The sequence below is a fragment of the Dromaius novaehollandiae genome, chromosome 12, assembly GCF_036370855.1.
Source record: "Dromaius novaehollandiae isolate bDroNov1 chromosome 12, bDroNov1.hap1, whole genome shotgun sequence".
Lineage (NCBI taxonomy): Eukaryota > Metazoa > Chordata > Aves > Casuariiformes > Dromaiidae > Dromaius > Dromaius novaehollandiae.
In genome coordinates this window covers 17,891,431-17,916,802 of record NC_088109.1, presented here as the reverse complement: position 1 = coordinate 17,916,802, position 25,372 = coordinate 17,891,431, and the positions used below count along the sequence as shown (strand labels likewise).

The following is a 25,372-nucleotide window of genomic DNA, read 5'->3' as shown; positions in this document are numbered from 1 at the left end:
TGGCATTTTTCTCTCTGATGATTAATTCAATATCTTACCGAAAAAAACAAAAACATGCTTTTGATATGAGAGATCAAAACACCAAGAGAAGATCCTAAGATTGCAAGGACCTAAAAAAAAAAAATTAATTTATTTTTTTCCTCCTTGTACTTCTTGAAGACACCAGCCTGAGTAGAAGATCAGGATTAAAACAGATGTGCTTAGTGCTAGTTCATCTGCTTAAACCTAGCGGTCTCTGAGATCGGTGATTAAAAAGCCATTTCTAACTTTGATGAAATCCACTGCAAGGGTAATACTGTGTCTCTGATAGCTTTCTTATGGGCCTCATGTCTGCCTAAACCGGACATAGAAAACATTTCACTGGAGATGATACATGGATTATATGGGTCAATTATACACTTAATCTGCCTTCTGGGGATTAAATGGGCTTGGATTGACCCTGCGTATTTGGCTTGTCCTTGGCAGTTATCAGATCAGGGAGGTTGCCTTTACCAAAAAGTCTGGTAAGAACTTAATCATGCAGTGATACAGCCTGATGAGGTGGCAGTAGTTACAGTGCTAAGTGCTCTCTGCTTTCTGCAGAAGGCAGTTTTACCACTTCACTGTCACTGTGTATGTTCTGCTTCCTCGAAGGTCTGTGTCACAGCCGGGATACCAGACGGAGTATTTCTCATGAAATAAGAAAGCAAGCCCGTTCGTGCCTGCAAGACGAAGGCGTTTTTTGCTTGACGTCGGGTTGGAACCGGCAGGGTCTGGGCGAGCGTCGCGGGGAGGGCGGCGGGGGCTGCCGGAGGTTTTCCCTGCCCGGGGCTGTCCGCAGGGCGGAAAGGATGGTCACTCCCAGCCCTCTCCCGCCGGCCGAGGCGATGCCGGGACTGAATCCTCCCGGGAGACCGCATCTCCTTCTCGCATGCTGGTCCTGAGGACACAGGTCAGGACCGTCCTCGTATTTCAGGCAGCCTCCCCTGTCAGTAGTTGACTTCTGAATATCAGATTTGTTGAGTAATAAGGCTGCAGGGAACTGCCTGAGTCCCAAACTTCAGCAAGATCTTTTACCAATTTCCAGGAATCTAATGCAGCACTTCTTGCTGATTTATTGGAGGACTTGCAGGCAGTTTAGCATATGTTTCAGTACCCACTGATTTGGAGCCTGATATCAGACCTGAGTGTAAGAAAAAATTACAAAGCACAGACTGACAGCTCTACCAGTTAGTTCAGCAAGTCCTCTGCAGACGGTTAGACGTTAGCTTAGCCTTACAATCGAGCCTTTTGACTTCGGTGGGGTTACCCACTTGAATATTGGCAGCTCCTTCAAGTAATGCTTGCAGGATCATGGCATTTATTTCACGAGCGTAAGCCTTGCGCTGCACAAGCGAATGCCAAAACAGAGCCCTTCTCACCCTCCCTTCTCCTTCCCATCCTCAAACCAAAAAGCCTCATCGTGAGTCAGTGGAGCTACTCACTGTGAGTTGGAATTACTCATAGGAGGACGGGTTGCAGGATCGGGGAAGAGCGGATATCACAACGTACGCTGGGCTCTAATCTAATAATTGCTTGCAGCCACACTCATTGCTTTCTCTTAGACAGACAACAACCCGCTTCCCTCCTACGCAGCTAGACTGCTCATTAGGGCACTAACTCTCTCCCACTCCCATCCTGATATGGCCTCCACTGAGCTATTTCTTCTGAGTTGTTTTTTGCTTTTTTTTTTCCCCCTCCCCTAGTGAATTGTGAAATGAAGACAATTAGGCAGATTGGCCTTGGGGAAATGCAGCCTTCTTCTCCCTTTTCTCCCCGGGGGTGGATGCAGCGCGGTTCCCGCTGGGCACTTGGCTGGCTGTGCGGCGGTCGGGCTCCGAGACCCGGAGGGCGAGTCGGTCCCTCTGCAGGTATCTTTGCCAGCTGGAGCCCGACTGAAAAACAGGAGTAAGTTATAATGGTGGTTGTCCATATAGCTTCTAGGAGTGGATAAATTCTCCTTGTCTCGATGAGGCACAGCACACTCCTTCCTCTAGCAGCCTCTTTTTCCTCCTCCTCCGCCAGCGGAAAGGTGGACGTCGGGCTCCCAGGCAGATCGTGCCGCTTTGCGGCTGCCTCCTTCCTCCCGGCGCTGCCCGAGCATTGCCCGGGAGAGGGGAGAGGACCTGAGCGTAGACCTGGCTCATCGTAGCCAACCATCTCCCCTTTTTATTCCCATGCGTGAGCTTCACGCGGCAGCAAGCATGCATTCAGGAGCGGCCTCCTCCCTCGCATACAGTCTTTCAGCAAGGTTTCTTTCATAAAGTGTTCATTTAAGTAGGTTCCGTTTAATTTATTTTAGGGAGAGCCTTAATAAAATAAGTCCTAGATCTGTCACTGGATTTTACATGCTCGTAAGGGTTTTTTCCTCCTAAATGTCTTTATCAGAACAGCTTTTCATGTTCCAGTAGACATTTGGTTGAAGACAGTTAATTTGTTTTCTTTTCCAGAGGAGATTTTCCATTAATCATTCTAAGAAGGCAGACTGATTGCTCTGTTACTTTAAGGTCAGCATAGGCTTGCTAACATGATCTGCACAGTACTTTTGAGTGTTGGAGATTTTTTTTCGTTTTAGGGCAGGCATTAAGTGAAAGATTCTTTATTTTCCCATAGAAACGAATGGTCAAGGTACATTTTGCGGAAGAGGTGCTGCCGCACTGTATTGCAGGAGACAAAGCATCCTCCGTTCAGGGAAGAGGGATCCTTCTTCCGAGCAGTCTTTCCTCTTCAGCCAACACAGCTCGCTGAATTAGAGCTGTCTGTGCACATTTATAACTGTGTACAATTTACATAGTACGTTCTGAGATCTGCCTCCCAGCTTTATTTAAGAGGCCTTTCAGCTAATTTGAGCTCCACTCTTGTGGGTAGTCAAGGATGAGGAGCCGAAGGTGTTGGCGTTTCTTGCGAACCCCAACCTACGCCGGTGTCAGCTGAAATTGCGGGTGTGCAAGGGAAGCAGCTCGGGCCCAGGGAGGGGGCGAGCGGAGACGGGGCTCGGCGGGGCACGGTCTGGGTCCCCGCAACGGCGAGGGGTCTCCGCAGGGCAGAGCCGTGCGTGGGGCCGGGAGGCGGCGTGGGAAGGCTCAGCGCGGCGCAGCCCTCCTTGCACAGATGTGCCGGGCTGAGCCCGCAGCTGCCCCCGGCTCGGCTCCCTCCCGCCCGTCTCCCTGCACAGCCTTTGCCCAAAGAAACTCGCGGTGCGCGCTGGGGCGAGCAAACGGCCCTGCGCGCGGACAATAAGGAGTTGTCTGGTTTCCAGCAGCGCCTTCAATCCCTCTTTTCCTTTTCTCGCTGAAATCCAGCCCCACACAATTGCTGCCTTTGCCGGCGCGAGCCAGTGGTGCGTGCGAGATTAGCCGTCATAGGTCACTTCGTTTCTCTTGATCTGCACTGCTTTCCTTTCCCAATACGCCTTTAAACCTCACCCTGGATTTATGATATCAGCATTCAAAAATGCTTACCAAGACTTGGGAAGGGAATATGTTTTCTCTGATATGAAACCCCAGAAATGATACCGGGAGAGCTGTTCCCTCCCACGCTCACTAAATAGGTCCAGGACACAGAGATACCCAGGCAGCTTGTAGCTAATTTTTTGGAATTTGCAGGCTGTAAAAGAGAAGTCAATTAAAGGTTACCGAGTCCCACTTTGAATCTTTCAATTCAGTCTAGTAACAAGTATAATTAAAGTATTCCATAACATATATTACTGTATTACATCTTATTAATCAACTTTACATCCAATTATACTGTCATTGTATTGCACTGACTATCAAGGCCCTGGACCCTGTATGCAAAAAAAAGCAAGCGCACCATGTGGATATTATATTTTAAAGAGTTCTTTATATAGCAATCCAAATTTTAGTATGTCAACTCCATTTCTTTTTTGAAAAATGGAGAGAATATTTTATAGGTTAAAAAAAAAGTATTTGAGAACAAGCATCCATACAGAATTAGGTGTGTGAGTGTGTACCTTTATATATTTTTAAGCAGAAGCTCTTTTATTCAGGAAAATTGGGGGCTGCAAAATTCTTCAAAGCATTTGCAGGATTTTTCGTTTTTATTTGGCAGTTCCCAAGCAGGTGCTGTGCACTTTGCTGAGCTGTATCTACTGAGAAGGAAGAGAGGGCCCCAGCACCCAGAGCCAAAACCTGTGTGTATACAGGGCCCCGTTAAGACTTTGGTCCTCCAAATGCTGAGATGTGTCTGCACCATTATTTGTGCCAACAGCCTTGTTGGTGATGGCTGGCAAGGCGAGGTGCCCACGAGTGATCTACAACTGAAGGAGACACCGTGTCTGGGCAGTGCCCTCATCCCAAGCCAGAGCCCTGCACCATGGCACCGCTGCTCTTCTGCGGTGCAATGGGTTGGCCTTCCTCACCATGTCCCCAAGGGATGCCCAGGTGGCTTCACAAGTCACCACCCTCGAGCCAAAGTTTTTAAATAGGTTTAAGTAAGTCCACTTGCAGCCCTGCACTTGCAGCGAGATGGCTGTCTGTCCATGCAGCAGTGTGTGGACACAGTGCTGCATCCACGTGCCCAATCTCTGCAACACCAAAGAAGCTCCCTTGCTGAGAAATATGCAGAAGCTGAAGCCCACTCTTTTAAAAATTGGGTCTTCCATCTCAGGGACACTGCGTAGCCGAGACAAGCTTTACCTGCTGCCCGAAAGGCCGTATCATCTGTAGAGCTGCAAGGTCAGGCCCTAGGGTTGGTGCCGTCCTGCCTCCAAGGCAGTGGTGGCCCCTGCCAAGTCTCCAAGCCTGCAAATGTCCTGCCCATGCCCACCTTTGCATAGAGATGGTGTCCTCTAGTTTGAGGATGCCGTGACTGACAGTGAAGTTAGAAATGCCATCAGGACCAGTGTCAGCAGATTTCCTCTGCAGATCGCTGAGAGCTCACAGTGACGACCGTATTTCCCCAAGCTCCCTGCAGTAAGTAGCAGTCTCCTCCACCCCAGCGTGGAAGCCTCGGGGAGTCATTGGCATGTCCTGCCTGGGCCTCGTTCCTGAAGCTACCCTGCCCTCACCCCTGCAAGGCCTGTGAGTACGTGGCTCTTGGCAGCGTGCAGGTTTTGGTGTCTGGCTCTTGGGGTCGGCCGCATGGGCGTACGGCTTAGGAACGCCGAGGCCTGTTGTATCCCCAAGTGTCAATTGATTTCATGCAGCGCTAAAAGCAGAGAGTTTCTAGAGCTGATGTTCTGGGGCATGTTTATTTGCAGTAGACCTTGGCCACACCAGCACGAGGTGCCTATCCTGGCTCTTCCTGCTCAAAAAGGAGCAAAACGATCCTGGGCTCAAGCAATGCTAGGCAGAAGTGTGCGGCAAGGCATGTGCTGGATGAGTCGCATCTCCCCTGCTGGCACCCGGACACCCGGGAGCCCCACAGCTTCCTCGCGTTAATGCCCGTGGCAGCGCCGTGCCGGAGCCCTTCAGATCCAGCGTAAAGCCAATTAAGGGTGAAACGGCAGCCTCAGCTCACCCCGTTGCTGAGCTCCCCGAGCAGCGGGTGAGCTCAGGTACCATATGTACTGCAGAAAGCGTGCTGCACTCACATGTGGCAGGGTCTGAGTTTCAGCTTTCATTCTGAATTCTCCTCCCTGTTTTGTCCAAGGCAGAGCTCTTAAGCGATTCAAAGTTTTTTTGTGGTTTATTTTTGGGAAGAGAGAGGAAAAAAAAAAGATAATGTAATTCAGTGATGCCATTTGCATCCTAGACAGATGATGAATCGCTCTGGCTAGCAGCTTAACCCTATTATGTAGTGCTGGGACTGTGATGTTATTTAATAATAATACAGATTATTTTAATATCAAGCCCCTTTGGCTTTGTAACTTCCCCATATAGCCACATTTTTAATGTGAATGAAATTTCATAGTTAAGGAATAAAATATAGAGAAAAAGGCAACCAGAAACCACAGACCTGGGGTGGACATTGAGGAATACATGACATATACCTGCCGTGAAATCCTTATTGTGGTATGAAAAATCCTTGGCCAAAGTGGAAGTCTGCTGATGTGGAAAAAGCTGTGCAGCCATTTATTTCAATAATATCTCAGTGTGATTGTGACCTGTGAGGCTCCAAACACATTCATGAGGCTTTAATAGAGTAAAGCAATTAAAAAAAAGACCCTGGGATTTCAAGGCATTTTTATTAATTGTTAGCACTTTATTAGATCTCTGTAATTTAATGTGGAGTTCAATGTAGGGTTTTAATTTAAAAAATGCCTCTCATGAAGAACGTTTGCCCCAACATAGATAGAGCCCTGCCGAACCACTAGTGATTTACTCGTATAGCGAGGTGCGAGGGTAGACTCTGTAGTTTGGTAAAGAGTTCGTGTATCCAAAATACTTCTGATTTGCGCATTCTGTTTCTGAACATACCAGGCTGGAGATCCTGCGGAGAAGTTAAATTAGCACAATGCAATCTGTTACCAAAAGTTAGGTTTATTTTCTGAAAGAAAAGATACTTCTAAAAGTCTATGAATTTTAGGAGAAAATATCTTTCTAATAACAAAAAAAGGCTGCCTATAGACCTCTTAGTGCTTTGCTATTATGTGTTCAATAGAGCTATACTGAAAAATGTACTTTTAGATGCAGACTTTTGTATCCCTAAGAATTCAGCAGAACAGAAAAGCTGCCTACCGATCCGTTCCTGTTATTATCTGGTGTGCAGCAGCGTAGCAGGAAGATAACTGTTTATTTACTCTTTGCAGATAATGTTCTGTTATTTTATAGTCTTTGGCAATAGCAAGAGAGCATCTGATATATACAATATTGGTGTGTATCCAATTGTTTGTGAACATCCGAAGTTTTGAAACATGCTTGTGAGAGAGGAATATAAGCTTAAGCTTGAAAGGCTAAAAAGCAGAAAGCCCCACACGTAAATGCTATTATGCACTTAATGAGGCAGGGTTTAAAAAAAAATCAGCCACACAAGTTGGTTTTATCAAAGAAAATGTATAAATAACAACCAGTGATTCAAACTCCTTCACAAAGGGAAAAGCAGGGAAGGGAAGCTAGCACTTCACTTGTGGCATTCAGATAATAGTATTTACTACACTAATCTTTTTGGCTTAGCAATTGACAATCAATATATTATTATCAACAAGCGTTAACACAAACAAAAAGCTTCCATTTCTTTTTTAACCGTGTCCCTTAAGTCCCTTAAATTTAATTAAAACCGGACAGCTCTCCATATAGTACAAATTAGAGTTAAAATCATATTAAATATTTGTTCTCGGGGAAAACAAAAGTGTCAGCTTGTGCTACCAGGTTTGGCTGCTTTTTTTTTTTTTTTTTTTTTTTTTTTTACACACAGAGGAAAAAAAAACATACCAGCTACTCAAAGTTAAAATAAAGTCTCTCTCCCTCCCTCCCCGTCTCCCAAGACTACTGTCTATAACATGTTGTTCCTTATAGAAAGTGGGATATGGTGGCATTTGCTTGATTAACTTGCTCGACAAAAGTGACAGCTGCTGTGGGTGCATGTAGCTAAGCTGCACAGCGCAGTTCCGCCTTTGTACATCTGTCAGCAAAAAAGGAGGAATAAAGAGTGAAAAGAGACAAATTGGTCCCAAAAGGCAATCCATTCAACTCAGGAGGTTTGCTCTATTCAAGCACTCGCTGGGAATCTCAAGTGCTAGGTAGCTTATTCAATTTCATTCATTCTTTAGAATGAGCCCACAAGTGTTTAATTTCTTATTCTGTTGAATAAAAAGGGGGAGCTTTTTTTTATTGGAAGCATTAATTGTAAGACTAGCTGATCAATGCCTGTGATATTAACTCATTGCTTATTTTCTGTTTAGCTGTGTGCTCTTAGATCCACAGCCGCTAAACTTCATTTCTGTAACATGGCAATGGCTCACCAATTTCTTTGCCGCTGGAAAATCCAGGCGCTCTCAGATGCTTAATCCGTAGTCCCCGAGCCTTGGCCCCTGCACGACTTAGAAGAGTGGGTCAAATCCTTGGCAGGTGTAAATCAAGGTGGTCGCTGGGTTATTATTTGTGCTGCCCATGCCGGGGATGGGACATCACCAAGCCAGATGCTCTTTGCCCCATGGAACTGAACAGGGGACACCCGCTGCAGATTTGGCCCTCTGTGCTGAAGCAGGGCTCGTAGCTCAAAACACTGATGTGCCATTTGGTGACTCTTCTCTAGAACAGCCTCGGAGGTCCCCTCTGACAGCAGGGGTGAAAAGAAGGCCCATAAGCAGGGCACTATCAAGTACTGTGCAGAGCAGAATACGGTTTTCGTTGAGAAGTGGGAAGAAAAGTTTATGAACAAGTGGGATGGGGATTGCTGTGTGGGCAGGTCTCAGCTTTTGATCCAGAAAACATATGTTTGCAGGGGAGAAATGTTCTTCTTTCTTCTTCGTCTTGTGGCAGAAGGTCCTCTATTCCCATCTCATAACTGAAAATGGGCGACTAGAGCTGCACGCACACGTCCAGGGGACCGCAGCTCTCTTCACCCACCTCGTCCTCCTCCATCCGGGGCCACGGCCATGTATCTTAGCTCAAGAGTTTCTGATGTGCTTGTCCCCCCTTTCCCCGCCCCTGCATTGCTGACTGCAGTTCAGCCTTTGGTGACCCTAGGCAGACGCATGCTTCACCTTCTGCAGAAACCAAAACTGATGTGTCCAAAACATTGCCTAATAAATAGCAGGGACTTAGCGATCACAACCCAGCTAAAACCTAGTTAGCGTAGGACTGGAAACAGGGCAGCAGAAGGTGCATTTCTTCCATCCGCCACCCTCATCCACTTAGAGCATCCGGGATAGGGCCAGCCTTTGGAGGACGCTCTCAGACTCCCATCCTCTACACTGCTGTGTGCATTATCTCAACCCTGCTGTTCAGGCATGCCGGGAACCTCTTCTTTGTTTAAAGAAAAGAGTAGAAAACTGTTTTTGCCATGAGTCTCAACGCTTACTGTCTTTACCAAGTTTATATAATTGCAAATGACTGCATGGGATCCCCAGCAAAACGTCACTGGGGGAAGGTGGAGAGGAGATCTGTGGTGCCCACAGAAGTCCAGAGGCACAACAGTGGTCCAGTCTTTACTGACACCAAGCAGTCTGGCCTTTGGGGTTCAGGCCTGGAGAAGGCTTTGTCTGTGCAGACACCGTGTGCCTTGAGCTACTCCGCTGCGCTCGTCGGTCCGTTGGGAGGGCAGCCTTCGCCAGAGCAGGTCCTGCTCTTACACGCTCAGGGAGTGTGCAGGCAAAGCGAGCTACAAGTGTGTGTGCAGAGCTGACCCCTGGAAAGCACAGGCTGAAGCCGCATCCATGCCTTCCCTTCAGAGGAGAAACCGGCCAAGGGAGGTGGTCGCTGTGAATGCGTATGACAGCACCAAATACAGACTCTGAGCTCAGAGCCTCCTGTGATCAGGAGGGACATGACTCTGGCGGCTGTCGTTTACTGTTGGCAGTTGCAGACCAGCACATCTCCACTGTGCTTCCCACCAGATGAGCTTCTGGCCCATCGGAAGGGCCGCAAACCCCGAAGAGTCAGTAATTTATTTTCCCCACGTCTGATCAAGTCACTTTGAGGGAGAGCTGATGCCTGAGAGCAGATTCCGTTTTCCCTTCAGAAATAAGCCTCGGAGTTGGCACGTTCCCCTCTCTCCTCGCTCGCTCGTGGTCCCCCGGCTTTGTGCGGCCGGGCCGGGGTGCCGCAGAGGCAGCCGCCCAGCGTGGCGGCTGCTACCTCTGGAACACCTTGAATTCAAGGGTTCATTTCAAAGCCGCCTTTCAGCGTTTCAAAACAAGGCTCTGTCCCAGACAAAGAGAAGCAGGCAGCCGGTGTTTGGAGTTTTCTTGTGCGGTGTGTGTCCCAGTTTTAAATAGATTTGCACTGCTTGGATTGGTTCTGGTTGGAAAGCAAGTACTGAAATGAGAGGTCATAGGGGAGAGTTACTATGGTAATTGAGTAGTATCACCAATAGTTTTGCTCTTATGAGCATTAAAGCACGTAATAATAGACAAACAACAGTGGTTAAAGCAAGCAGGTAGGATTACTATGTTCTTTTGTCAGAAGTATATAATGTCTTGTAGTCAGTTTTAAAGACTTCTCAACCCCCAAATCCACCCAGCAGTCACCTGCTGAGTAATTTTGTATGCCTAATCTCTAGCCCTTAACTACAAGCTTTCTGCTAATTTGAGGCAAATGGGTATTTTTGACACTAAATAGGGCAGTAAAGAATCCCTGACCTAGAAAAACTCCATTCCAAGGCACTGAGAGCAGAAAAATATTCTTTCAGCATCCTTGTGAGACCTTTGGAATGACATAAAATAGCTTTGACTAAACTGTGTTGCAGCCTTCGATTAATGGTTTGCAAAAACTTGCTGACCATCCCTACTACAACTTCCCCCATAAAACTTGTCACTTCAGATTGCCATCAGCCACCACAACAATAATCATTTCATGCCTATTGCTAATTGCAAGCACAGCTGAGGCTCAGCGGGGTGCTCTTGCACAGTCCCAGGCCTTTATACCAGCCTCAATCTGTTGTATGGCACTTGTTCACACACAAAAAAACTACCAGTAAAGGCAGAAAGAGGCAGAGTCACAGGTTTCTTGTAATCCCTCTGCTACCCTGCTGACAACCCAGCCCTATAAGCATTCCTGGTTTTGTCCCACTCTTTACAAAAGCTGAAGTGACCTTAAGCTACTAGTATGTAAGCTTTTGAATGAAGAATACAGCTCCTTCAGGTGCCTTAAGAAGCAGTGTTGCATCTGGCTTATGAGATTCTGTTTGCAGCACCCCTGGGGTGAGCTGTGGCTTCCTGTAACATGTAAAATATGAGTGTGAACTCAAGGTTCATAGCAAGGAACAGGAGGTCATGCTTCCATTCAGCTCACACTAAAGAAGACGGGGGTTTGCAGATGTTCCTGTGTATGTGTAATGACACCACCTCCCGGAAAGCGCAGGAACCCAGCACAGTTTTTTGATAAAATGTGCCACACTCAGTGTGTTACTTGCAGATTTATTCATATCAATTTTTGCAATTTATATATTCAGAGATAAACTTGCTATTTCAGCAACTTATTGATCATGCATTTAAACTCAAAAAAGGGGGAAAAAAACAAGCAAGCAAGCTTATTGCTCAAGCTGGTTGGGGTGTTACATAGGCAGCCGTCAAAGCCTGCCCCTTGGCACGCTGCAGCTCCTCTAATGCCTGCTCAGGAGGGTCCCAGCTGGCCTACCTCATTTGGCCAGGCTAGCACCTAGCAGTGAGGACCGCCGTAAAAGAGAGCAGGGGAACAGGAAAACTAACCTGAAAGAGGAATTAAATTCCTGGCCTCGCAGATATGATGTTTAATTGTTGTTACTGGGTTCCTTCCTGATACCATTGTAAGAAGAGCGTTTGTTTGCATGTACTCTGCCCTTCTTGCACAGGAATTGGCAGGGGCTGTGGTGCGCCTCTGCAGGAGCCTTGTTCACGTCCCCTCAGACATCCCGTTCAGCGTGCCGTATCCCCCAGGCCGACTGGCCAAGGAAGGGCTGCACCCTTCATGTCCCTCACCTGGCACCCCTAAGGGGATGCCAAGTATCATCAGTAATGTTTGTGAGCGGCAGTGAGTTACATGCTGAATTGCGGGCCATGGGCTCTGGGAGCACCAGTGAGGCCCTAATTATTCTTCACAAGCGAGCTCTGAGAAAAACTTATACTTGTATTCGTTACCTCGGCTGTGCTCGTGGCACAGCTTAGCTAGTGCTCAGACCCCATAAATGTGCCTGAAGCATGTTGCACCCACATGGTAAGGCCACGAGCGTGCGCAAAGGTCAGTGCTTAGGCTCTGCCTTCTGCACTTGGTGCTTTGGGACAAGCCCCGGCTGGAGTCGGGGCCCCAGCGAGGAGCATTTCCCCGACACACAGCCGCTGCCCTCCAGTGAGGTGGCTGATGTCCCGGAAGGACCACATTGCGCTCTTTTGTCTGAAGTGATCACATTTCTGTTTAGGAGCATTTGGCTTTGTTGTTGTTGTTTTTTTAATAATATAATCATATGCAAATGTTATCATCCGTGGTGGGTTAGTCATGAAATCAGAGGGCTTGTGCGTCTTATAGCACATCAACACTAGTGATAGCTACAGGGAACATTTAATTTATGGGCTAACTTATCTTTTATGAATATGCAGGGCTTAAATTCAGCAGTTGGTGTGTGCTCTATGAAATGATATGACGGTTTTGTGTATCAAGATCAATGAATTATACTTTGTCTTTTTTCTCATAAACAGAAAGTCTTTGGAGTTACTTAGCTTTGAGGAAGAGAGCTCCCTTCCTGCAGTCCAGAAGTACTTCTGGCCGAGCCCTTGTTAGCCAGTGCTCAAGGGGAAAAGGGTGAGATTCAGTCCAGAAAAGTTCTCCCCAAAATTCTGCATGTTTGAATGTCTACCAGAAACATAACAGGCTTCATTAGAAAAGAATGCTTAATTTGAAGGATTTGCAAGCAGCAAAATCATGTGCCCTTCTTAAAAGGCAACTGAAAGTTGGTAGGTCTGATGTTAACTGCAGGACATGCTGCTGTGATGGTGTTGGTCCTGTTGGTGCTTTCTGCTGGCCCTGTCGAGGTGTGAGCAGGCCATGGCATGACGGTGCAGCTCTGAGTGGCTCCTGGGACACCAGCAGATGCTGTCACCTTGCTGAGTTTGTGCAGTTATCTCACAGAGGGTCTCATTTCTAGTTTGTATTTCTAAAGCAGCGTAGGTGTGCGTGGCACAGGCCAAAGTGAAATGGCAGAAGGGACTTCTCATCTCATTTACAGGTGACATAAGCAGCTGACAGATCATGTTATGGAAGATGAGACGCAGCAGTGGGAAGGGAGAGCATGTGCCTATGTAACATATGTATGGCTTGCTTTGTTCCTCCTTCTCTCTTTAAGGGACGTGGTGGAAGGAGGGGATGTTTCAGTGGCCTGGGCATCCATATGCCCAGCGTAGAAGCTGACATGCAGCCCTGGGTCACAGCTAATGTCACCTGAGAGTGTGAGTCATTTGAGCATGCTGATTGCAAAGATGTAGCATTGTAAATGTTAACCATTTTTTTCCCCTCATGGGTACCCAGCGTTACGAGGGAAGCTGGGCAGACCCTCCACTGACAGCAAGCGCTTTGTGAGACCCTCCAGCCATGCTGGCGGTGCAGCCTGAGAGGTTGTCCCAGTGCCCACAGACACCCAGGGCTCTCCGGGCGATGATATCCAGGGATGCTCTCACCTCCCAGGCTAGTCTAAGGGATCAGGAGGCATAAAAAGCTGGCTTCAGAGCAGCTCCTGGATTTCAGTGCTGCCAGAGGCCCTGATCGGGAGCGGGGGGCACCATGCCCTCACTCCTACTTTTGTGGTCTAATTAGGGCACTTCATTTCACAAGGTAACCCCAATCTGATGTCAGGACTTTGAGTAACAGATAACAGTATCAGTGTATAATTTCCCTTAAAGGGAACACTCCTTCCTTCCCATCCAAATTAGTTTCATTTCAGCTGTCAGCTCTTAACTTCTGCCAGGTCTTTGCACTGAAGATGAAGGGTCAGCAGAAATCTGCCATAAGTTGCATGAGATGTAAGCAGCAAGCAAGAGATTATCACGTGCCTTTTCTTTGGTGATTCTTCCATCCCTTTATTTCCTCCATTTTCCTAGGAGGTGGAGTAGGTATGTAAGTACAGGAATGTCTTGGGCGGGTCTTTTCTTGACACGGGAATTAGCCAGCAGAGACTGCCCTGGTGTTCTCTCATCCTCCAGCGACTGGTGGGGGAGAGGAGCTGCCTTTCTCACCCTTCCCAGGCTGTGCTTTGCTGGACCTGAGCACTGAAATCAATGAACAAAAGCAAAAGCACTCCCCATCTGGTCCCAAGGAAAGCTCTACAGATCTCTTTCCAAGGGCAGGTGTTGTTGCAAGGGCATGGTACATCGAGCTTCATGTAGCAGATGTAACACACCAATTACTGGACGAGTGCAGTACACATCTCTGGGCCTAGTGCGCTGGATAGGCTTTCAGGGCACAGTATGTTAAACCATAAGGAACCACGAAAGCGAAGCTGCATGCTTCTCCATGCAGCATCATTGTCTGGTCCTCATGGTGGGGTGCACCTACTTGGTGCATTACATTATGGTTTGATTATGTGTGTTGAGGGCACATTTTTGTTGTGCTGTGCTCGTTTCATAGTTTGGGCTCATCTGTTTGTTTTGGTCAGCCTTTTGCCAGCTCATGTACTTGGCTTGTGGGTGCTTCAGGCTGCCGTTGCCTGCAGTCCCTGATGCTCAGTTAAGCCCCTACCCAGTGACAGCTAGTAGTGTTGGAGCCACACTTCCAGCAGTGACATCTGCAACCTGCTCACAGGCAGAAACGAGCATCTCTGCCAGTGTTGCAGAGCGTGTGTTTGTGGGGGGTTGGTTACAAGCCACAGTCTTGGATTTTGGAAATACAGAGTATTTGGTTATTGTCATTCTTCACCGGCAGCACCGGCAGCTACAGCAACTGGAGGAAAGAGGGATGTTTCTGAATCTGTGAAGACCCAGAAGAAAAGGGGGTGGGAGAAAATAATGCTTGAGCCAGACTGGTGCAAGGTTTTAGTTTAGTTGGGAAGGAGCTGCATTTCAGACTAATCTAGATGGGGCTCAGTCAGAGATAGGATTGTCTTGGAGGAAGTTTATAAATTGGTCTTTTTTTTTTCTTTTCTTTTTTAATTGGCCCTAGTTTAATTTCAGCTGGTCTGTGGTACAGGTTTTGTGGGGTGTGTGTGCATGTCTGTGAGCATGCATGCAAGGGACGACTGTGCATAGGGAAGTGTGATGGTTTTGCATAGACAGACCATAATTAACAACTGTGCTGAGAGCAGTGGGGACATTTTGTGATTCCCCTCGCCATAGTCCCTGCTTTTCCGTCTCTTTAGGGATTGCTACCCACACACGTGGCATCAGATGTGCAATGCCAGCCCTGTGCGAGCAGGGCACTGAACCCCAGCCCACCAGTGGCTTCCTGCACTGCAGGGCTGGCAGTCTGCTGCCACACAGCTGCAAGCCTTTTTCACAGACAAGCAGCAAAATTTCAGCCCCTGGAGGGGCCCTGTGAGTTCAGCAGCTTGAAACAAGCTCATTTGTTCGATGCTTTTCCATCTTTCATAATTGTGAGGTTGAACCCGAAGCATCTCCTGCGCAGTGCAGGCAGGCGTCTGTAGGTGCTTACGCCAGCGCAACCTCACCTGCAGCTAAGCCTTGCACTGCGCTAGCCTCCCCTCCGCTCGCCCTCAGGGAGCCAGCATTGCCCCGTGGCTGCTTATGTCTGATTTCAAGATGGTAAGTAGCCTGAGTGAGGGGCTGACGCACTTAATGGCAAGACTGTGCTCTTGCTCAGGGAATGGGCTGGAAAAAAAAAAAAAAAAAAGTACTGGGCCAAACTCGCGCCACTGCTGGCAAGTCAAGTCAATGGTAAAACAGGATTACAAAAACCTCGTGCCGTTGCTGGTGGCCGCTAGCATGGGAAGCAAGCCCTCTTCCTGGAGAGGCAGAGGCTAGGACTACGTTAAATGGCTCTAGAGTCCTTGGTATTTAATCAGCTCCCCTCCTCTACCCCTCAAAATAAGATCATTGTTATAATTATTACAATTTAAAGGCTCCTGCATGGAAATTCTGCATAAAAGAGGGTGCTTGCCTCCCCCCGTAAGTCTGTCATATCCCATTAACAGGCTGGCTAGTGGAAAAGGTTGGTCCTGCCTGTATGCCTGTGTGCAGCCTGTGTTCCTGGCACAGCGCGCTCCTGTAACGTGGTTGCTGGAGAAGTCTTGTCTCTCTTGCAGCAATGGTACACCAGCTCCATGAATGTCGTCTGCACCTGGCTGACCGACCGCATGGACCTGCAGCTTCACATTTACCAACTGAAAACTCTCATTAGGATAGTAAAGGTAACCGTCTCCTGTGATTTTGCTAACGTCTTGCTGTCGAAAGGAGCGTGTGTGTGCGCGTGTGCATGTGTGCAGCATGTTCTCTTAGACAAACTGTAGCCTGCAAATAAATTAAATTGTTCATTAAAACAGTTTACAATGAAGATATTTGTGTGCATGGTATGTACAGAAGAATGGAAAGGAACTTGAAATGTGCAAAGATACAAAATACATGTGTGCAAATAAGAATAAAGTAACTGTTTACATGACAAAAGGAAAAAAAAAAACCTCTATTGCTATTCAAACCTACCTGCATAATAAGCATGCCAAAATTAGCCTTTTTATGGAAAAAGCATGTTGATCACACCAATAAACTCCAGCATTAAAATGGGTTAAATCAAATAAAAAGTTTTTAACACTGTTTTCCTAGAAACATTTAAGCCCAGCTATGGCTTGTGATTATCGTCAGCATGCAAATGAGGATTGTTCTCATAGTTAATTGAAGTTGTTTCTTTTACAATGGGTGTATATAATCAACTCTAAGAGATCACAAAGGTGAGATAACATACCCTGAAAGTAACATTTTTTTTCCTTGAGTGCACGTGTATGTGTATATGTGTGTGTGTGTACGCGCCTTGGACTAATGATAATTATTTCAGTGTGAAATCACAGTGGTTTACATGAAATAATAAGATCACAGAAGGGGGTAAATACATTTTTGATCATTTTAGGTTCTATCTAATGCTTTTTGGTGTAGTATTTTAAAATGTTTATGGTCTCGTTCACTGAACACATTGAAGGCATGAATAAATTAAAACTGAAATGTATTAAATGTGCTTTTGATAACTGAAAACAACAGGCACAGACAAATTATTTCTACTTATGAGCTAGCTGAAGAAAGCTTTTTCTCCTTGCACTTTATTTATACCAATATTACTTTCAGAAGCAGCTACAACAACAAATCCAAGGACTTCCTGCAATCATAGTTTTCATACAGAACACAGTTCATAATTAAATGAACTACAACGAGGCCAGAGTTTTATCTCACAGAGGCGAGAAGTTTTTAAATGTAAATTCAAATACAAATAACTTATCATTCAGTCAGTCATAATAATAAGGGAAATATAGCCAACCCCAAAAATATAACTCCAGTGTCACAATTAGGTGAAAAAAGATTTAAAAAAACACATGCCATGTGCTTATGTTTATACATGAACAATTTTCTCTGGTGTCCTGGACTTAGCTTCTCTAATCTGGACATTGTAGGTAGGATTAGTTAATACACAGCATTCCCGGAATATGTAATCACATCTGCAGCTATAGGAGACGGAGTGCTGCTGCATGGAGAAAAATAGCTGTTACTTTACAGGCAAATGAATGCATCTAGAAGCAAGGCGAGTTAGTGCGAGTGGAGCTCTGCTCTGTCGCTTCGATGTGTTTTTAGGCCCCAGTCTAGCTTATTTCAAGCTCCCTTGAGTAGACCTGCAGTCCGTCACTGACCGCTGTGCAGCCCCTACACGAGCCGCAGAGCCGCAGAGGCAGGGCTGGGGCAGAGAGCCCCAGCTTGGGCGCAAGGCAGCTTTGCATTTGCCCTAAGGGGACTTCTGCCACCTCAACGCAACGCCGTAGCTAGCAGGGACGCCCGTTGTGAGGCCTCGGCGCTGCCCAGGGCAAGGCAAAAGGCCTTCGGGGCAGTTTGGCACGGGCTTGGATTTTTGTGACAGCCCAGCGTCTTCTCGTAGTGGCCCCAACCCTCCAGGCCCGGGTGTCCGGGTTGAGTCCTGCGGTGAGGCAGGGGAGCCGGTGTCCGCGCTGACTTCTGTGCTGTCTCCTTGCTCCGTGCCTCTCCCCGCTTTAGAAAACGTACCGGGATTTCCGATTGCAAGGAGTGCTGGACTCCACCCTAAACAGCAAAACCTACGAGACCATCCGGAACCGGCTGACGGTAGAGGAGGCCACGGCGTCGGTCAGCGAAGGCGGCGGGCTCCAGGGCATCACCATGAAGGACAGCGATGAGGAAGACGAAGAAGACGACTAGGAGAAGCTGGCCTGGCGGCCCGGCATCCGTGCATGTACCTCGTCTGTTACTCAGTTAGCCACATTAGGAATTTTTATGTCAGCTCTAAATGCCCATGAGAAGTTTACCAATACAAATGCCATTTTAGCTGTGTGGTAATAAGATTAGCACCTCTCTTTGATTCATTGGTTTCCTAATTTCATATCTATATGTTCATAAGCAATATGGAGCACCATTGTTTAATACTGTTAATGGAAAACTACATAGAAAACATGCTAGGTGTGTCCCTGTTATAATTAAAGTTTAAACAATGCTTCATTAATGTACCGTATATACATTGATGGTAAATTGTTGTGAAGATGAGTGAACCAAGTCCTTTCATTTCTTTGTTTCTCTTCTGTGGATGCCAACTGCTTAAAATTAATAAAAAACAGCTTTGTTTTTAAAAGAAGAACCAGGCAATTACAAATGATTTTTTTGTTCTCTCTGTTCATTTAAAAACAGAAAACAAACAAACCCAGACAGCCGTTTGAATCATTCTGCATCCTTGTTAATAAACCAGGCTCTTCCCTTCAATATGCAGTTAACTCCATAGAGGCTACATCCCAGAGGATTAGTCATTCTAATTGCCACACCAGATTAATCCTATCATTATGGATATATCACGCCACATTACAAGTCCAAAGCAGTTGTTTTATGTTGACGTTTGCTCCTCTAAATGTTACACTTTTGTTTAAATTTCAAATAACCGTATATGTACAAAGACAACTTTAATTACAATCTTAGACTATACAAATGTGTTTATAATAATATATTGAATATTTATTTCAGTAGATTGTAACCATAATTTACAATTCCTCTGTTTCACAATGGTTTTTATATATGTCATGTACATTGCATTTTGACCAGTAACTGCATGTCCATCAGTCCCCTCTCCAGAGCTTTTACTTTCTGTGTAAAATAGTGATCCATCTTGCTTTTTTTTGCCTTATACAAGCCGACAGTTGTAAAAGTGTGAGAACTGTGGCTTCTCAATAAATAACTATTCAGATGTCCTAAGAATAAATTATGGAGTCTTTTTATGTCTGTCTTAGAAAAAGAAATTAAAAGCTGAGATGTAAGAGCCCCCACCTCTCAGAATAAAGAGCATTTTCTTTTCTCATGGGTGTTTTTACAGTTTATTAATTAAGAAGATGGTTTTCTGATTTACTCCCAAAGGTCAGGGTGGGACCAGACTGTACAGTCCCCAGGGACGGGAGCATTCCTGGTGTCACCTTAGCAGTTGTTTCCACCATTGTCTGCACACTACACCCAACGATCTATCTTCAGATGTCTAACTGATGACCTGCTCTTGGTGCAGTTGCAGACTGGCCCCGTTGTTACATGGTAATTAGCCTTGCCCAACACTTGCTTTCCACCAAAAGGCCTCAATTTGTATTTTAACTTCTCCCAGCAAGGGCAGTGGCAGCAACCTGCTGGGCATTTACAAATGCATGGCACGTGAGCAGCCTCCTGGCTGAAGTTAAAAACCAGGCTGGCTCAATGGAAAGTACATTAGGCTGGACATTTTCTGAGATCATTTAGGAGAGGTTTTGGAGGCAATTTGCAATCACTCCATCCCAGCAGCCAATTCAGACTGAAAATGACTCCTGCTAGCCAGGATTTCAGACTCATTGAGAGAGAAAAACAGACCATCTGATGCCCCTCACCCCCAAGCACGTCAATCTGCCGCCACCCCAGGGAACGAGGACACACATTCAGCGCCTACGAATACAGGATGGGCAAATGCTTTAAACTGTCCTGCCTGGATTAACCCCCCTGTCATATATAAACCGTTAGACCAAACCATCCTCCGGTGCCTGAGAGCCATAAGACATGCTCCTGGGCATCTGGGAGGAGGGGGAGGACCCTCTGGGAAGAGTGTGTGGGGGGGTGCGTATTAGGTCCCATGGGTCCATGAGACTGGGATAGCTATGGAGCCTGCAGCAGACCCACCTGCAATGCTGAATTTTGGGTCATATCCTTCTGTCGTGGAGGAGTCAGTTGACTCTGGCTATGGAGGTGCTCTGCAGCCACCCTTAGGCTGCTGTAACCTACATATTCAATACCAGCCCCTTGGTGACCTATGTGTACTATACCCTTGGGCTAAGGACATCAGTTGGTCCTTTGCTTTAGGTAGGCAGATACATTTAGCACCCTTAATGTTTTGTTAAGCCTGTTGATGCACTAGCATAGACAAGGTCTTTAAGCCATGAACCTTTACTCAACTCAGCAGGCCACGGTATGCAGGACTTCCTGGGTTTTGTCTTGCTCCATGATGCTGGTAGAGGGAAGCATTGCCAGGAAAAGCCACCTATGGGGACTTTGGCAGGAACGTGGCCTTGTGACTACTGACACAGGAAGCTTCCCGCCACTATCAAAAAAAAAACCCCACTCAACTGCTACCTTAGTTCCTTTGTGGACCGAGTACCTGCATAGCTGGATGGTGGATTTAAGTCAAACTGAGTCCTCCAAAGACTAGCTCAGGAGCCTCTGCAAGTCTGTCACCGGGACACTTATGAAAACCATCTGTATCCCACTGTCCATTATGCTTGGAGCTTTTAATCGCTCTCCAAAGCCCATCTGAAGCCCTCACAGGACTCGCCTGACAAAATAAGCCTCACAAAACATAAAGCAATGAACAAACAGCAAGTGCCGCTTGCTCCCATCTTTCTTGGTGGCTGGGTATCCACTTGAGACCCTGAATGTGACATTTTCTGCTCCTAACCACCATCCAGCATGTCAGGCTCCTGAACTGCTGCATACATGTGCTCACACCCTCTCTCTCTTCTCCTTCCCCTGCCCCAAATATTTATATGAAGGGCAACAGCTCCAAGAGGAGGCACTAGGGAAGTCTTACCTAGAGTGGTCACCAAGCTGGTGGTGAAGAGCACCTCGGGGAGACCCCGGTTTGCAGCTCTGCTCCCCGTCAGGCAGAGTGGAGCTAGAGAAACAGCTTGATTCTGCTCTGCAACAGGCTCCAGTCTTTTTTTTTTTTTTTTTTTTTAACATGAAACATTTATTGGGTAAAAACACAGCCCACTTCCACCTGCCACCTTTCAGAATAGTGAGCCCTGCTCAGTTTTTTGAATGAAAGAGTGTGGGCGCAGCCTTCAGGAGATGATCCCTGGCTGTGCATCACTAACGCACCCAAGTGCCTCCCCGAGACGGCGGGTGACGGATGCCCTTGTCTGAGTTTCTCTGTCATCAGCAATAACCCTATAGCCTGTGACAGCTTTTCACATGTCCTCAAACCCCAACAAAGCACCTCAGCGACTCCATAGCAATCCTGAGGATATGTCAGGTTTGGCCACATGTTCAAAACAAGTAGCATAAAGCATTAGCCAGCTTATCTCTTTGAAGGACTTTAGACCCAAGTGATGAGCTTGGCATTGCACACTTGAGCGCGAGTGGGGAGAAAAGCTGTCTACAGGCAGTGCTACAAAGCAGCATTTAACCTCCCAGTCCAGAGCCTGCAGCCTGTGGTCAAGCAAAGGAGGGCGCAGTGGCTCGATCTCCACTGCCATTAACCCTGGGTGCCGGCAGTCCGACCTCAACCTACACGGCAACCACACCACAGTACCAAGAGCAGGACGCGGAAAGTGCTGGCTTGGGTTAGTCCCTCTGAAAGGTCACATCCAGAATGGTTTGGTTTGTATGAACAACATAAGTCCAGGTTTAAAACCCTCCTGGTCACGAACTATACTTTGGATAGGACTCAAGCTTCCGCAGACCGACGCTGTATCCCAGGCAGTACCTACCGCTGGGAGGGTCTGCCCACTGACGGGAGCATGCTGGCAAACCCGGCCGAGGGGGGATGCACAGGTCTTCTGCTGGTCTAGCGAAAACCAGTTGCTCAAATGGAACAAGCTCCAACAGTCAAAGCACCTTCTGCCAGCACAACGGCACCTAGATTAAGAAGTCTGCCAGTACAGTTATGTCAGTCAGTTTTGGAGAAACAGGAAAATTTCATTCTTCTGCCAGCAAAATTTTAAATGATAGATCAGGCCAAAACTTCTCTCATATTTACAGGGAAGTCCAGTGAAAATATCCTTTTTTGACAGACTTACTTAAAGCATGTGGCATGGAGACTGAAAATGCTATCAACTATTTGACTGACAAGTGTCAGCAGCTGTTCATCCAATTTGTTTTATATTTCAGCAACTAACAGATTCTTTCCCCTCTGCTGTAATGCATGTCTCCTGGCCCATAGGCATCTTAGAAATTGCTTTTCTGCCTCTCTAGTGACCAAAACGTCAAAAATATTAGAAGACAATTGGTGTTCAGAAGCATAAATAGGCATGTAGCAAAGCAAAGATGATTTTGTCAATGTTCAGGCTGCATTCTTTGAAAAAAAGTCACAGCAAACCTAAGGCAAAAATTACTTCATGAAGCTTTAAAAGAAAAAGCTAAAGCAAACAAAGCCCCGAATAAATCAGTGCAGTTTAAACAATGAGCTACGAAGGGAAAAAGCACTCGGGTAATGGCCAACCCAAATGCAGCCGTGGGAACCATATTTCTAATTCGCCTCCCACGCTTGGTCCGCCAAGCCCAAGACTCTGCGCTACCACCACCGTCACCAATTTTTGTCCAAACAACTGCTTGGTGGCGTCACACCTCACCAGAGCCGCCGCTGCATCAAGCTGAGTCCTGCTAGACGAGTTCCCTCAAACCATTCACAAAAATCACCCTTCTTTGTCTTAAGTCTGGCAATGCTTTCAGAAACTAGTTGGTATCTGGCCACATACAAAATAAGTTACAATCTTTGTAGTTGCCAACAACTCTGAACTTGTTTGACCAAAAAGCCTGCGTGACACCTCTTATCCGGTGAGCTGTAGTCAACGGTATTTCCTTTATAAAAGCGTGTTTAGGCTCTTGAGCTACACATGAAGTGATATTTTCCCCAGCCTTTCTAAAAGATGCATATTCCATTTCAAGTTGTAAATCTGCATTTCTTGTAACTATGCAAAATATGGGAGAAAAAAAGTGCAGAGATTATATGCAATCTGCCAGCAGAGTTGTGTGCCATGAGGAAAATGCCTCACAGGTCAAAACAAAGAAAAACACTGAGCAACAAATTAGTTGCAGGCAGTAGCTAATATGGAGATCAAAAGATTAAAATCAACATGCAACGATGAAATCACTGGAATAATAGGAGCACTTAAGAAGATTAAGTCAATAACAGAGTCAAGTAGTACAAAAATAAGATTTTGATTATACTGTAAAATTTGATATTGGAAGAGCAAAAGCAATTACAACCACGACATGCTTTGCTCTCCCCGCCTTAGACCATCTTGGCTCATTTCCTATGCAACGAATACAGTTGTTGAAATAAACAGAAATGTTATGACTCAAGTGCTCGACTCAAAAACAAACCAGGTGGTCAGATCAGATTGGGGACTGACAAGACAGGGGCTGTAAAGCGAAGACTTGTTGCAGAGCCGGGAGGACACGACAGCTGCGGGGAACAAAGGCCACACCGTTTAGGACTGCTTTCAGCAGATAGAGAGCTCCAAAAGCAGCTGATCTCGGAGGCCTGTCCCAGGCTGTCAGCTGCAGAGGAGACTCGCAGCACTGGGAGGAAGGAGGAGAGAAGTAGCTCAAAGGCTCAAAATGAATTGGGCTGCGAACTCTGATGACGGGGAAGGTTTTTTCTATCCAGCTGACACAGCGAAGATTGTGGGTTTGGTTTTGCAACGTACATCAGAGGCAGAGCACGCCAGAAGCCTCCAGCCCCCTCTGGACCCTCCCATGAGGGACAAGAGCACGTCCCACAGCCACGTTCTCCAGTACTGGAGGCAACCCAGTAACGCAAACCAACGGGGAGGAGGAGGACGACCAGCCAGTGTGCAGCTAACACTCGCTGCAAGAGATCTACCCTTGGTCAATCCAGAGTTGTGAGCAAGCAGGAGCGAACAGCCAGCCTCTCAAACGCACACCTTCTTCCACCCTGCTCCCCACGCTGCGCAACCGATGGAGAGCTGCCCAGCAATTAACACCTCACCTGAGCGGGCCCAGAGTGCCTGTCCCTACGCAATCCTCTCCCAGGCAAGGAAAACCCTACCTTTGCCTTTCAAAGCCGACACATTTTGTTCAGGACCGTTCACGGGCTCTACAGTCGGTCTGGAAAGTCCACCAGCCATCCTCGGAGCAGGCGCAGGCACCAGGCCTCCACGCACGCCGGCCCCACGCTGCTCAGCTGGAGAAGGCCTGCCTGGCCACCACCTCCTAGCCACGGGCCAGGGCCGGCCACGCAGCACCACACCTCATCCCAGCCTCAACCGGGGCACGGCGGAGCCGAAGGCTCCCCCAGTAAGAAAGGGAAGAGGCCTCAGTGCCCCCAGCACAGCCCTCCCTGCCCGGAAGGTTTCAGAGCAGCCGGTGGGCGCTCTGCAACGCTCTTCGCTTTCCGCAGATGAGCCGAAGCAGCTGCCCCGCTCCACAGATCTGATGACTTGCTGGGGTTTTTCCGCTAAATTAGTTCTTCAGCATCACTAACTCCAGCCCCACCCCCACCCCAAAATCACAAGCTAGGCTCATAATTGAATCAAATAAATAAATTATCAGCTATTTTTACAGAATTTGTGGGTGTTCTTGAATGTTCAGGGAATACTTGGGTCAGGCATTGAAGTTTTTTTCCTGCCATAACAAGGTCTGGATTTTTAGTTTGTGTTCTGGTTGTGCAGGGGCTTTTTTTAGTGGCTCTTTCAGATTGCATCTTCCGGGGCTGAAAGCACCGAAAAGAGAGGACTTTCCTGACACGGGCAGTTCTGACCTGCTCCAGCGTGGACCATAGCAGGGCTCTGCGTTTTTCGTCTCGGTGATGGCGAGGTGGTTGTGCCCAGCTTACCAAGCAGCAGTTTCACAAGTCAACCTCACGTTGACTCAGCTGCTCCGACCACCGGCGAGGCTCCTGCAGCCCAGGAGGTCACGCACACCAGAAGGACGGATGCAACGTGTTGCCCTCCACGGCCACCTCTGCACCCTGCAGAACGTGGCATCCTGCTCCGCCATGGACAAGGACCTCCGGGACAGCCGTCCAGGCTATGGCAAATGCAAATCTCACAGTATCACACGGGGCACAGACAGAAAAACCGGCCAACAGTGGATGGGGAGTGAGTTGCAAAATGCCTGAGGGAATGGCAACTCATATTGGCTTTGGGAACATCCTGACTATTCAATTTTTTTCATCAAAAAAGCAAGTAATTTTGAAAATGAAACATTTTTCTATTTCATTAAGGAGAGAATAATTCAAAACATGTGGGGTTTGGCCCACTTATTTTTTCTGGCCGTCCTTTCAAGCGAAAAAGGGGAGGAACAGGAACACAAAACTGAAGTGGGCTTCTACCCATTTTCACTGCTTTTTGCTCCTTTTTCTGAAATGTTTTCAGTAGGAAAGTGAGAACAAGGCCATCCCCCCATTATATTCGC

At 47.1% G+C, this 25,372-nt stretch overlaps 2 protein-coding genes across 8 annotated transcripts in view; one reads left to right on the top strand and one right to left on the bottom strand.

The window, feature by feature from the left end:
- CADPS (calcium dependent secretion activator) overlaps positions 1–19,064 on the top strand; it is a 244,560-nt gene extending 225,496 nt beyond the window's left edge. For all 7 annotated transcript variants that reach the window (XM_064519123.1, XM_064519120.1, XM_064519119.1 and 4 more), the window contains 2 exons: positions 15,802–15,906; positions 17,744–19,064. In XM_064519123.1, coding sequence (XP_064375193.1) covers positions 15,802–15,906; positions 17,744–17,923 — 285 coding nt within the window. In that variant the 3' untranslated portion in view covers positions 17,924–19,064. The remainder of the gene's footprint in view (positions 1–15,801; positions 15,907–17,743) is intronic.
- Positions 6,443–25,372, bottom strand: part of CEP15 (centrosomal protein 15) — a 48,500-nt gene continuing 29,570 nt past the window's right edge. The window contains exon 5 of the mRNA XM_064519125.1: positions 6,443–9,896. Coding sequence (XP_064375195.1) covers positions 9,849–9,896 — 48 coding nt within the window. The 3' untranslated portion in view covers positions 6,443–9,848. The remainder of the gene's footprint in view (positions 9,897–25,372) is intronic.